This window comes from Molossus molossus, unplaced genomic scaffold (genome assembly GCF_014108415.1).
Source record: "Molossus molossus isolate mMolMol1 unplaced genomic scaffold, mMolMol1.p scaffold_m16_p_11, whole genome shotgun sequence".
Lineage (NCBI taxonomy): Eukaryota > Metazoa > Chordata > Mammalia > Chiroptera > Molossidae > Molossus > Molossus molossus.
In genome coordinates, this window is record NW_023425346.1 from 9,495,424 (window position 1) to 9,509,653 (window position 14,230).

Consider the following 14,230-nt stretch of genomic DNA (forward strand, 5'->3'; position numbering starts at 1 on the left):
TGAACTGCATGGTATTTCAATTTTATTTCAATAAAGCTGCTACTAAAAAAAAACAACAAATGACCTGAGTTGACATTTCTTCAAAGAAGAAAAGAGGTTTAACATCTTTAGTCCTTAGGTTAATGAAAATAAAAATCAAAACCGCAATGAGACACCACTTCATACTCACTAGGATGAGTATAATTTTTTTTTTTTTATCCTCACCCGAGGACATTTCTCCATTTTTTGTTCAGATAGAGCAGGAGGGAGAGAGAGGAAGAGAGAGAGAGAGAAACATCGATGTGAAGGGACACATCGAGTGGCTGCCACCCGCACGACCAACCAGGGCAGGGGACAAACTGCAACCAAGGTACGCGCCTTTAGCGGGAACCAAACCCAGGTCTCTGTACCGCAGGCCGACGCTCTAACCACTGAGCCAAACCGGCCAGGGCGAGTATAATTTTTTAAATGGAGAATAATAAGTATTGGCAAGGATGTGGAGAAATTGGAACCCTCATATGTTGCTAGTGGGAATGGAAATTGTTATAGCTGTTTTGGAAGACAGTTTGGCAGTTTCTCAAAAAGTTAAACATAGAGCCCTGGCCGGTTTGGGTCAGCGGTTAGAGTGTCAACCTGCGGACCAATGAGTCTAGGGTTCAGTTCTGCGCAAGGGTATATGCCTCGGTTGCAGTTCATCCCTGGCCCTGGTCAGGGTTGTGCGGGAGGCAGCCAGTCGATGTGTCCCTCTCACATCGATTTTCCTCTCTCCCCCCCTTCCTCCCACTCAATCTGAATATTATAGAAAAATATCCTGGGATGAAGATTAAAAAAAAAGCCCAGCCGGTGTGGCTCAGTGGTTGAATGTTGACCCATGCACTGAGAGGCTGCTGGTTTGATTCCCAGTCGGGACACTTGCCCAGGGCTGTGGGCCCAATCCCCAGTGGGGGGCATGCAGGAGGCAGCTGATTGAGATGATCTCTCTCATTGTTTCTATCTCTCTCTCCCTCTCCCTTCCTCTCTAAAAATCAATCCAATAAATTTAAAAAAATTTTTTTAATTCAAAAAGTTAAACATAGTTATCACATGACTCAGCAGTACCCTTCCTGGGTATATATTAAAGAGAACTGAAAGTATGTCCAGAAAAAAAATTTTTTTTAATCCTCATCCAATGATATTTTCTTCCATTTTTATCTTCAGATAGAGTAGAGGGTGGGTGGGGGGGGAAGGAGATAAGCATTGATGCAAAATACATCAATTGGCTGCCCCCCGCACAATCCCAACCAGGGCCGGGGACTGAACTGCAACTGAGGTACGTACCCTTGACAGGAGTTAAACCCGCACGCAACTCCTTAGTCCATGGGTCAACGCTCTACCGCTGAGCCAAACTGGCCAGGGCTACAAAAATTTTTATATGTGAATGTTCACAGCAGCTTTATTCATAATAGCCAAAAAGTGGAAACATCGTAAATGTTCATCAGTTGATACATGGATAAACAAAATGTGGTATAGCTATACAATCTATATTATTCAGCCACAAAGAAGGATGAAGTACTGATACATACTACAATATGGATAAATGTTGAACACATGTTAAATGAAAGAAGCCAGATACAAAAGGCCACATACTGTACAATTCCATTTACATGTCCAGAGAAGGCAATTCCAAGAGGCAGGAAGTAGAATAGTGGTTGCCAGGGGATGGGTCAGGAGTGGGGGTGGGGAAGAATGTGGAGAGACCAAATGGGTGTAGTATTTCTTTTAGGGATGATGACAATATTATGAAATTAAATAGTGGTTAATAGTTGCAAAATTTAGTTACTAAAATGCACTGAATTGTATACTTTTAAAGGGTACAATTTTGCCCGGCTGGTGTGACTCAGTGGTTGAGCGTCGACCCATGCACCAAGAGGTCACTGGTTTGATTCCGGGCCAGGGCACATGCCTGGGTTGTGGGCATGATCCCCAGTGGGGGGCATGCAGGAGGCGGCCAGTTGATGTTCTCTCTCATGAATGTTTCTATCTCGTCCTCCCTCTCCCTCTAAAAATAAAGAAAGAAAAAAATTAATAAAAATAAATAAATAAAGGGTAAAATTTTAAATTTTGTGGTATAGCAATTACAACTCGGTAAAAAGATAAAAGAAAAATGGTCTAAATCTATAACAGCAAAATGTGAAGATGTGACAAGCTTGATATTTGGTACTCAAATATGCATTATATAATCTCCATAGTTTTTTCAATGCCTGAAATATTTCATTTTTAACAAGGGGATGCAATAATTGTTTTAAAGTGTGGTACAGAACAAGCAAAAAACCCAACAACAAACAGTTTAACAGAAAATGGAAAGGTCCAGAAATAGACCCATGTTTAAATAAGAACTTGGTATATATATATTTTTATACATATATTTAATTTATTAGGGTCACACTGGTTAACAAAATTATACAGGTTTCAGGTGCACAATTCTATAACATATCATCTGTACACTGCATTTTGTGTTCACCACCCCAAGTCAAGTCTCCATCCATCACCAGTTATCCCCCCAAACTCTCCTCCACCTCTCCCCCACCCCCAAACCTGGCAGTCACCACACTGCTGTCCCTGTCCATGAGGTTTTTTTCTTTTTTGCTCAACTCCTGCCCACCCCTCGGCTGTTGGCCTTCTCTCTATCTATAAGTATGTCACTATTTTGCTTGTTAGTTAACTAGATTCCACATATGAATGAAATCATATGGTACTTATCTTTCTCTAAGTGTCTTATTTCACTTAGCATAATGCTCTCCAAGTCCATCCATGCTGTTGCAAATGTTAAGATTTCCTTCTTTTGTACCACTGAATAGTATTCTGTTGTGTACATGTACCACAGCTTTTTTATCCATTCATCTACTGATGGACACTTGGACTGCTTCCAAATCTTGGCTATTGTAAATAACATTGAATGAACATAGGGATACATATATTCTTTCAAATCTGTGTTTTGGTTTTCTTCGGATAAATTCCCAAAAGTGTAGTCACTGGGTAATACGGCAGTTACACTTTCAATTTTTTGAGGCAACTCCATACTGCTTTCCACAGCATCTGCATCAATCTGCATTCCCACCAATGCATGAGGGTTCCCTTTTCTCCACATCCTCACCAACACTTGTTTGTTGATGTATTCACAACAGTCATTCTGACAGGTGTGAGGGGGTATCTCATTGTGGTTTTAATCTGCATTTCTCTGATGATTAGTGATGATGAGCATCTTTTCATATGCCTATTGGCCATCTGCACGTCCTTTTTGGAGAAGTGTCTATTTGCATCCTTTGCGCATTACTTAATTGGATTGTTTTTCTGTTGTTTTTATATGTTCTTTATAAATTTTGGATATTAAGCTCTTATCAGATATATCATTGGCAAATATGTTCTCCCATTCAGTGGATTGTCTTTTCACTTTGTTGATGGTTTCCTCTGCTGTGCAAAAACTTGCTAGTTTGATATAGTACCATTTGTATATTTTTTTCATTTGTTTCCCTTGCCTGAGGAAATATATCAGAAAAAGTATTGCTATGAGAAATAACCAAGATTTTACTGTCTATGTTTTCTTCCAGAATTTTTATGGTTTAGGGTCTACATTTAAGTCTTTAATCCATTTTGAGTTTATTCTTTCTTTTTTGTTGTTACAGATGTTTCTCCTTTTTTACCCCATTGACACCCTCCTCCCCATCCCCCCCGCCCCGTCCCTGGCTTTGTTGTCCATGTCCATTGGTTATGTGTACATGCATATAAGTTCTGTGGTTTATCTCTTCCCTCTCCCTACCACCCCCTCTTCTGAGGTTGTCAGTCTGCACCCTACTTCCATGTTTCTGGGTCTACCCTATTCCTCAGACTGTTATGTCCATTATAGTCCACAAATAAGTGAGATCATGTGGTATTTGTCTTTTTCTGCTTGGCTTGTTTCACTTAGGATAATACTTTCCAGGTCCCTCCATGTCGTCTCAAAGGATAAGAGATCTTTCTTTCTTACAGCTGCATAGTACTCCATTGTGTATATGTACCACAGCTTTTTTATCCATTCGCCTACTGATGGGACACTTGGGCTGTTTCCAGATCTTAGCTATTGTAAATGGTGCTGCTATGAACATGGGGGTACATATATTCTTTCTGATTGGTGTTTCAGGCTTCTTAGGTTATATTCCTAGAAGTAGGATCACTGGGTCAAATGAAAGTTCAATTTTTAATTTTTTGAGGAAACACCATACTGTTTCCCATAGTGGCTGCACCAGTCTGCATTCCCACCAGCAGTGTACTAGAGTCCCCTTTTCTCCACACCCTTGCCAAAACTTGTTTGATGAGTTGTTGATGGCGGCTATTCTGACAGGTGTGAGGTGATACCTCATTGTTGTTTTAATTTGCATCTCTCTGATGATTAGTGACGTTGAGCATTTCTTCATATGTCTCTTGGCCATTTGTATGTCCTGTTTGAAGAGGTGTCTATTCAGCTCCTCTGCCCATTTTTTAATTGGGTTCTTTGTCTTCCTTTTGTTGAGTTGTATGAGTACTCTATATATTTTGGAAAATTAACCCCTTATCTGATGTATCATTGGCAATGATGTTTTCCCATACAGAGGGTTGCCTTTCCATTTTGATGGTTGTTTCTTTTGCTGTGCAGAAGCTTTTTAGTTTAATGTAGTTCCATGTGTTCATTTTTTCCTGTTTCTGTTGCCTTAGGTGATTTATCAGTTTGAGTTTATTCTTGTGTATGGCACACATTGGTGATTAAGTTTTATTTTTTTGCATGTGCCTATACAATTTTCCCAATACCATTTATTGAAGAAACTGTCTTTCTCCATCGTATGCTCTTCCCTCCTTTGTCAAATATTAATTAGGCATAATGTCTTGGGTCAATTTCTGGGTTCTTTGTTCTGTTCCATTGATCTATATGCCTGTTCTTGTGCCAGTACCAGGCTGTTTTGATTACAATGGCTTTGTAGTATAACCTGATATCCGGTATTGTGATCCCTGCTACTTTGTTCTTCTTTTTCAAGATTGCTGCAGCTATTAGGGGCCTTTATTATTTCCATATAAACTTTCAGAGTATTTTTACTTAGATCTGAGAACTATGCCATTGGTATTTTAATAGGGATTGCATTGAATCTATAGATTGTTTTGGGTAGTATAGACATTTTAATGATGTTAATTCTTCTAATCTATGAACATGGTATATGATTCCATTTTTAAATAGCTATTTCTTTTTTCAATGTCCTGTAGGTTTTTTTCCCCAAACTTTTATTCATTTATTTTTGTTACAGATGTTTCTCCCTTTTCCCCACAAGACACTCTTCTCCCCATCCCCCCCATCCCCACACTGTTGTCTATTCCATTGATTATGCATACATGCATATAAGCTTTGATTCATCTCATCCATCCTCTTGCCCCCCCTACTCTGAGGTTTGTCAGTCTGAACCATACTCCTTTCTATGTCTCTGGGTCTATTTTGTTCATCAGCCCACCTTGTTCATTATATTCCACAAATAAGTGAGATCATGTGGTATTTGTCTTTCTCTGATTGGCTTATTTTGCTTAGCATAATACTCCCGAGGTCCCTCCATATCATCTAAAAAAATAAGAGATCTTTCTTTCTTACTGCTGCATAGTATTCCAATGTGTACACGTACTACAGCTTTTTTATCCATTCATCAATTGATGAACACCTGGGCTGGTTCCAGATCTTAGCTATTGTAAATGGTGCTGCTATGAACATGGGGGTACATATATTCTTTCTGGTTGGTGTTTGAGGCTTCTCAGGATATATTCCTAGAAGTGGAATCACTGGGTCAAATGGCAGATCAATTTTTAATTTTTTGAGGAAACACCATACTGGTTCCCATAGTTGCATAGTGGCTGTACCAGTCTGCATTCCCACCAGCAGTATACTAGAGTCCCCTTTTCTCCACACCCTCACCAGCACTTGTTGTTTGATGTATTTGCATCTCCGTGATGATTAGTGACATTGAGCATTTTTTCATATGTCTCTTGGCCTTCTAAATGTCCTTTTAGAAGAGATGTCTATTTAGGTCCTCTGCCCATTTTTTAATTGGGTTATTTTCCTTCCTTTTGTTGAACTGTTTGAGCATTCTATATATTTTGTAAATTAACCCCTTATCTGATGTATCATTGGCAATTATGCTACCCCCAAAGCAATTAACTACCCATAGCAATCTATAGATACAATGCAATCCCCATCAAAATACCAATGACATATTTCACAGAACTAAAACAAATACTTCAAAAGTTCATATGGAACTAAAAAATACCCTGAATAGCCACAGCAATCTTGAAAAAGAAGGACAAAGTAGGTGGGATCACAATACCGGATATTAAGTTATACTACAAAGCCACTGTAATCAAAATAGCCTGGTACTGGCACAAGAACAGGCATATAGATCAATGGAACAGAACAGAGAACCCAGAAATTGACCCAAGACATTAGGCTCAATTAATATTTGACAAAGGTGGCAAGAGCATACAGTGGAGTAAAGACAGCCTCTTTAATAAATGGTGCTGGAAAAATTGGACAGCTACATGCAAAAAAGAAAAAAGAAAAAGAAACTAGACCATCAACTTACACCATACACAAGAATAAACTCAAAATGGGTAAAAGACTTAAATGTGACTCGTGAATCCATAAAAATCCTAGAAGAAAATGTAGGCAACAAAATTTCAGACATCAAAAGCAGCAGAATTTTCACTGATACATCACCTAAGGCAACAGAAACAAAGGAAAAAATGAACACATGGGACTACATCAAACTAAAAAGCTTCTGTAAAGCAAAAGAAACAACCATCAAAACGGAAAGGGAACACACTGTATGGGAGAGCATAATTGCCAATGCCTCGTAGTTTTCTGAGAACTGGTCTTTTACCTCCTTGGTTAAGTTTATTCCTATGTATCTTAATTTTGTTGTTGTTGTTGCAATGGTAAATGAGATTGATTTTTAGCATCTCCTTCTGAGTGTTCATTATTGGTGTATAAAAATGCCATGAATTTCTGGATGTTAATTTTGTATCCTGCTACTTTCCTGAATTAATTTATTAAATCTAGTAGTTTTTTGGTGGAGTCCTTAGGGTTTTCTATGTGCAATATCATGTTAGTTACAAATAATGATCCTTTTACTTCCTCCTTTACAATTTGGATGCCTTTTGTTTTTTACTTATTGTCTAATTGCTGTGGCTAAGACTTCCAGTACTATGTTGAATAAAAGTGGTGAAAGTGGCTCTGGCTGCTTTGGTTCACTGGTTAGAGCATCAGCCCATTGATCAAAGGGCTGTGGGTTTGATTCCCAATTAAGGGCACATACCTGGGTTGCAGGTTCAATCCTGGCTCAGGTTGGAGTCATGCAGGAGGCAACCAATTGATGAGTCTCTGATATTGATGTTTCTCTTTCTCTCTCCCTCTCCTCCCTCCCACTCTATTTAAAAAATCAAGAGAAAAAATATCCTCAGGTGAAGATTAAAAAAGAAAAAAATAGTGGTGAAAGTGGACATCCCTGTTTTGTTCCTGTTTTTAAGGAAAATACTTTTAGTTTTTGACCACTGAGTATGACGGTATGATGTTGGCTGTAGGTTTGTCATATATGGCCTTTACTATGTTTAGATATGATCCCTCTATTCCCACTTTGCTGAGAGCTTTTATAAAAAAATTGGTGCTAGATTTTGTCCAATGCTTTTTCTGCATCTATTGATCTGATAATATGATTTTTTATCTTTCATTTTGTTTATGTGGTATATCACATTTATTGATTTGTGAATATTATCTCAGCCTTGCATCCCTGGGATAAATTCCACTTGGCCATGGTGAATAATTTTTAAAATATACTGCTGGCCCTGGCCGGTTTTGCTCAGTGATTAGAGCGTCAACCTGCAGTCCCAAGAGACCCGGGTTCGGTTCCCACTAAGGGCATGTACCTCGGTTGCCAGTTTGTCTCCGGCCCTGGTTGGGTCGTGTGAGTGGCAGCCACTCAATGTGTCCCTTTCACGTCGATGTTTCTCTCTCTTCCTCTTCCTCTTTCTCCCTCCCACTCTATCTGAACAAAAAAAAAAAAAGGAAAAATATCCTTGGGTGAGGATTTAAAAAATATATAAAATAAAAAAATAAAATATATTGCTGGATCCAATTTGCTAACATTTTGTTGAGGATTTGGCATCTATGTTCATCAGGTATATATTGGTCTGTAATTTTCTTTCTTTGTAGTGTCTTTATCTGGTTTTTAAATTAGGATTATGCTGGCCTTATTTAAAAAAAAAAAAAAAGAGCCTGCAAGTCTTCCTTCCTCTTGAATTTTTTTGGAATAATTTGAGAAGAATAGGTGTTAGTTCTTCTTTGGTTTCATTGATCTTTTGTACTGTTTTTTTGCTTGTTTGTTTTTTAGTCTCTATGTTATTTATTTCTGCTCTGATATTTATTATTTCCTTCCTTCTACTTACTCTGGGTTTTTCTTGTTCTTTTTCTAATTCTTTAAGTTGTATGGTTAAATAGTTTATTAGAAAATTTTCTTGTTTCTTGAGGTAAACCTGTAATGCTATGAACTTCCCTTTTAGTACTGCTTTCACTATGTCCCATAGATTTTCTGTTGTGTGTTCATTCTCATTTGCTTCCAGGAAATTTTTTATTGTTTTCCTTCTTTTCATTGGTAACCCATTCATTGTATAAGAACCTGCTATTTAGCCTCCATGTCTTTGAGTGTTTTTATTGTAATTTATTTCTAGTTTCATGCATTGTGATCTGAGAAGATGCCTGATATGATTTCAATCTTCTTGAATTTATAGAGACTTAATTTGTGTCCTAACATGTGTTCTATCTTTGAGAATGTCCCATGTGCATTTAATAAGAATGTATATTCTTCAGAAAAAAAAAAAAGTACATTCTGCAGCTTGAGGGTAAAATGTTCTGTAAATTTCAATTAAATCCATCCGATCTAGTGTGTCATTTAAGACCTCTGTTTCCTTGTTGATATTTTGTCTAACAGGGGTGGGGAACCTTTTTTCTGCCAAGGGCCATTTGGATATTTATAACATCATTTGCAGGCCATACAAAATTATCAACTTAAAAATTAACCTGCTCTATATGGTCAATCCAATTTGGTAAGGTGTGTAATATTAGCTGGTATTGATTTCATAGGCCTTATATGGCCCATAGGCCAGACGTTCCCCTCCTCTGAAGATCTACCCAGTGATGTCAGTAGGGGTGTTAAAATCCTCTACTATGATTGTATTGCTGCTGCTCTTTCCCTTAAATTCCTTCAGAAGTCTTTAAATATATTTTGGTGCTCCTTTATTGGGTACATATATATTTACCAGGGTTATATCCTCTTGTTGGAGGAATCCTTTTAGTATTATGTTTGTTTTTTATCCTCACCCGAGGATATTTTTCCATTTTTTGTACAGATAGAGTGGGAGGGAGAGAGAGGAAGGAGAGAGAAACATCGACGTGAAGGGACACATCGAGTGGCTGCCACCCGCACGACCAACCAGGGCCGGGGACAAACTGCAACCGAGGTACATGCCCTTAGCGGGAACCGAACCCAGGTCTCTCCGGACCGCAGGCCGACGCTCTAACCGCTGAGCCAAACTGGCCAGGGCCCTTTTAGTATTATGTACATAGTGACCTTCTTTGTCTCTTATTATGGCCTTCATTTTGAAGTCTATTTTATCAGATATGAGTACTACTACTCCAGCTTTCTTTTCATTCCCATTTGCATGGAAAATTTTTTCCATCCCTTCATTTTTTTCTTCGTGTGTGAGTCTTTTGTTCTGAGGTGGGTGTCTTGTAGACAGCATATACATGGATCACATTTTCTTATCCATTCAGTTAATTGATGTATTTTGATTGGCGCATTTATTCCATTTACATTTAAGATTATTGTTGATAGGTACTTATTTATTGTCATTTTATTCATATGGCTATGTTTCTCTCTCTATATTTCTTATTATTATTATAGCAGTCCCTTTAACATGTTGTGCAATGCCGATCTGGTGGTAATAAATTCCTCGAGCCTTCTTTTGCCTGGGTAGCTCTTTATTTCACTTTCTGTTTTGAATGATAGACTTGCTAGATAGAGTAGTCTTGGTTTCAGATCATTGCTTTTCATTACCTTGAATATTTCATGCCATTCCCTTCAAGCCTGTAGTGTTTCTGTTGAGAAATCAGCTGACAGCTTTATGGGAGTTCCTTTGTAGTTAACACATTGCTTTTCTCTTGCTGCCTTTAAGATTATTTCTTTGTCTTTACTCTCTGGCATTTTAATCATGTGTGTCTTGGCATGGGCCTCTTTGGGTTCTTCTTGCTTAGGATTCTTTGTGCTTCCTGAACTTTTTCCTTCACCAAGTTAGGGAAATTTTCTGCCACTATTTCTTCAAACAGGTTCTCTAACCCTTGCTACTTTCTCTTCTGGTATTCCTATCAACATATGATACAGATGTTGTTATGTTTCATATTGTCACACAGCTCTCTTAAACTGTCCTCCTGTTTTTTAATTGTTTTTCTTTTTGGTTCTCTGATTGAGTAATTTTTTTCTACCCTGGCATCTAATTTGCTGATCTGATCCTCGGCTTCCTCTAATGTGCTGTTTATTCCTTCTGGTGTATTCTTTATTTCTGTTGTGTCATTCTTCATTTCTGACTGGTTGATTTTCAGTTTCTATTCATGCTGTTGAGCATCCTCATAATCATTACTCTGAACACTATATCTGATAAATTGTTTATCGACATTTCATTTAGCTCTTCTGCAAAGTTCTCTTGTCCTTCCACTTGAGCTTTTTTCTTTGTTTCCCCACTTTAGCTGCCTGTTTGGGTTTGTTTCTATGGATTAGGTAGATCTGCTTTGACTCCCAGTCCAGGCAGGATGGTCTTATGTAGCAGGTGACCTGTGAGGCCCAGTGGTCCAGTGCCCTTGATCTCCAGACCTGCATACTCTAATAAGGTCCCTTTTGTGCTTTGTGTGGGCCCTCCTGTTGTAATGGAGTCTTGATTGCTACTGGCCCATTTAGGCATGGGCTGGACCCTGAGAGTGGCTAACAGTGATGCTCAACCCCCAACACAGCATAATCTTCTTTGCAGTGCTTATCACACAAAGCACATTCACCTCAGCAGGGTTTGGAACCCGCCAAAATCTCCTTGTGGATATACTGCTTGTGAAGCTTATTGGGACCTGCTCTGTTGCTGACTGATGCTGGCCACTGGGTTTATTGGTTTTGGACCTCTTCGAAAAGGTCTCTGGTGCAGACCAATGTCAGATAGTGTTTGTGACTGGCCCTGAGTACCTTCTCTTGGAGCTATCAGCAATCTACGACTTGTGGCTCCCTCTGCTGGGGCTTTATGTGTATGGAAAGGACCAAGCTGAACACCAAGGTCTGGTATTACTAGCCTGAGGCAGAGGAGCAGGTCAGGCAAAGATTCAAAGCACTCAGACATCTACCTCTGTTTGCAGGCTGAATGTTAGTCTCCATTACTCAATCAGCCTCAGGCTGCAGTCTTCAGCAGGGTGTAAACTCCACACGGTGGGACAATTGCTCCCCACCCAGGCTAAAACTGCTTTGATAGGAAAACTCTGCCTAAGAATGATGGCTTTTGCAGTGTGGGGTAATGGCTCAGCATGGGGATCCTGGTGGCTGTTTTCACAGCTCTTTCCCCAGAGCCATGAATCCCAGACTCTCCTCATGCAGCTATAGTCCATTCTGCCCTCCCTCTGCCAGAGCCCAAGATGAATGGCTGTAAGTGAAATTTAATATGTTGGCCCTTTAGGAGGGTGCCTGTGTTTCTAGCCATCTCTCCCTGCCAGACAGAACCTCCAGTGCTTTTCACAGCTAAGTGCTACGTGGCACCTTTCCCAGTTTTGTTACTCTGGGCTGGGGAGCACAGCTTGGGGTTTAGACGCCAGCCTTCTCAGGGGGAACCTCCCTGCAGCTGAGCTGTACCTCCAGAACTTCAGTTGCTTTCTGTGGGAGCCCAGCCAGCCTTCTTGCACCTCTATATTTCCTACCAGTCTTAATGTGCTTGGTTATAAGGATTTTCTCCAGCTTGTCCTCAGTTGGTTATTCAGGATGATGTTTTTATATTTTAATTTTAATTCCAGTTTGGTCCTGGGAAAAAGTCAGTGTAGTTTCCACTTAATCTGCCTCCCTTTTGGAATTCTGGGATTGTTTTCTTGGTTTCCCTTTTTGATAGTTCATTATTGGTACACATAAACGCAACTGGTTTCTGAATATGTAGTATCCTGCTACTTTACAGAATTCATGTATGGTTCTAGTAGTTTTTTGGTGGAATCTTTAGGGTTCTCTATATACAGTATCATGCCATCTGCAAATAATAACAGTTTTACTTCTTCCTTTCCAATTTGAATGCCTTTTATTTTTTCTTCTTGTCTGATTTCTGTGCATAAGACTTCCAGTGCTATGCTGAATAAGAGTAGTGAAAGCAGATATTCCAGTCTTGTTCCCAATCTTAATTAAAGGAAACACTTTAGTTTTTGCCCAATAAATAGAACTTAGTACATTTTCAGATTCTGACAGGAAATAAATTATTGAAAATAACAACAGCCATTTAGAAAAATAAATCTGGAAATAAACTGGAGTATATTCTATGCTCCTTCCAGCTTTAAATTCAATGAAACTGGGAAGCCCTATCACCATTACTTTCCTCTTGGCCAAAAGAAAAAATATTAACAAGGTTATTCTAAAAGGTTCCAATAATAGCAATAGAATTAATAATGCAGTGGGTCATCTAACTTATTGGAATTGAAATAATTTAAAAGTTGAGCCCTGGTCAGTTTGGCTCAGTGGTTACAGTGTTGGCCTGTGAACCAATGAGTCACGAGTTCAATTCTAGTCAAGGGCATGTACCTCACTTGAGGTTCGTCTCTGGCCCCGGTTGGGTCACGCGGGAGGCAACCAGCAGATGTGGCTCTATCACATCAATGTTTTTCTCTGTCTCTCTCTCTCCTTCCCACCCACTCTATCTGATAATAAGTAGAAAAATATCCTCAGTGGAGGAATAAAAAAAAAGAAAAGGTTAAGTTGAAATTACAGGTTTACCCTAATCACCCATTAGTAGGTTTGTTGAACACTAATTGTAAAGTCTTATATACAAAGCCTGCTTGCTATATTCTTAAGTGCTAAGTTCATCACAATATCTGGAACCGAATATAATTAATCAGAAAATGCTCCAGAGTATGTTTTGAATAATGAGAAAAAAAGCAGCATTCCTTCATTCAACAAGTTTAGCACCAACTAAGCAAAGAACATTGAATACACAAGTGATTAAACAAACAAACTGACATAGTGCAAGAAATAAAAGCCTAATAAGACATGGCATAATACTCATTAAACAAAATAGAGGCAAAAGGGACTTCAAAAGAAAAGCAAACAAATTTGCTAGAATATGAAACCCATAGTAAGAAAGTGTGTAAGAACAAGGCCACTGTGATGACAGGGTGGCACTAAAGTTAACTAGCATACATACCCAAGAAAAATAATATACATTCCTCCCAGGTACCTTATGAGATTAAAAATATCTGCATAGGTTGTTTTTGCTCTGTAGTTTGAATCAGTTGAAGAAGAATGAGAATGTAGACAGATTAGTTAGGATTATCTTTAAATAATCTAAAGCTAAGTAATAAGCAGCTATGTAGTGGACAGAGAGTGAATTTAAGCCATCTTTCAAATAGATATCCTGAAATCATGTGGTGGATAGATTGAAGAAGAAAAAAGAACAAAAAAATAAAGTTAAGAGGAAAAGAACATGCTTTAATTCAGTAAAATCACGTGGTGATAGATTGGAGAAGAGGAAAAAAGGACCCCCAAAATAGTGAAGAGGAAAAAAAAATCACTTAATTCAGTTTACCCAGAACTGTACCTGTTTGTGGCAGCATCCTGAACAATGGCGTTTTTATGACTTAATAGGCTATCTTCTCTTGTAACCTAAGAAAATAAAATCATAAATGGGGGAAAGGAAGGGGGGACATCTATAATACTTTCAACAACTATATATATATATATGTGTGTGTGTATATGTATATATATAAAGAAAATCATAAACATTAAATCTTTGTGGAGGATACTAAAGTAACAAGAAACCTGTATTTCTTTCCTGTAAAAATAAAAATATCAGTTTGCTTCAGTTCCAAAAGAGGTAATCATACCTTATCTATGGAAATATCGGTACTGCAACTAGTGCAGTCCCATCTCACATGCAAATTAATATTCCACACTTCTACTTC

At 38.6% G+C, this 14,230-nt stretch overlaps 1 protein-coding gene across 7 annotated transcripts in view; it reads right to left on the bottom strand.

Annotated features, from left to right (window-relative positions):
- EPB41L5 (erythrocyte membrane protein band 4.1 like 5) overlaps nucleotides 1-14,230 on the bottom strand; it is a 149,997-nt gene that overhangs the window by 21,664 nt on the left and 114,103 nt on the right. For all 7 annotated transcript variants that reach the window (XM_036254375.1, XM_036254374.1, XM_036254372.1 and 4 more), the window contains one exon: nucleotides 13,867-13,931. In XM_036254375.1, coding sequence (XP_036110268.1) covers nucleotides 13,867-13,931 — 65 coding nt within the window. The remainder of the gene's footprint in view (nucleotides 1-13,866; nucleotides 13,932-14,230) is intronic.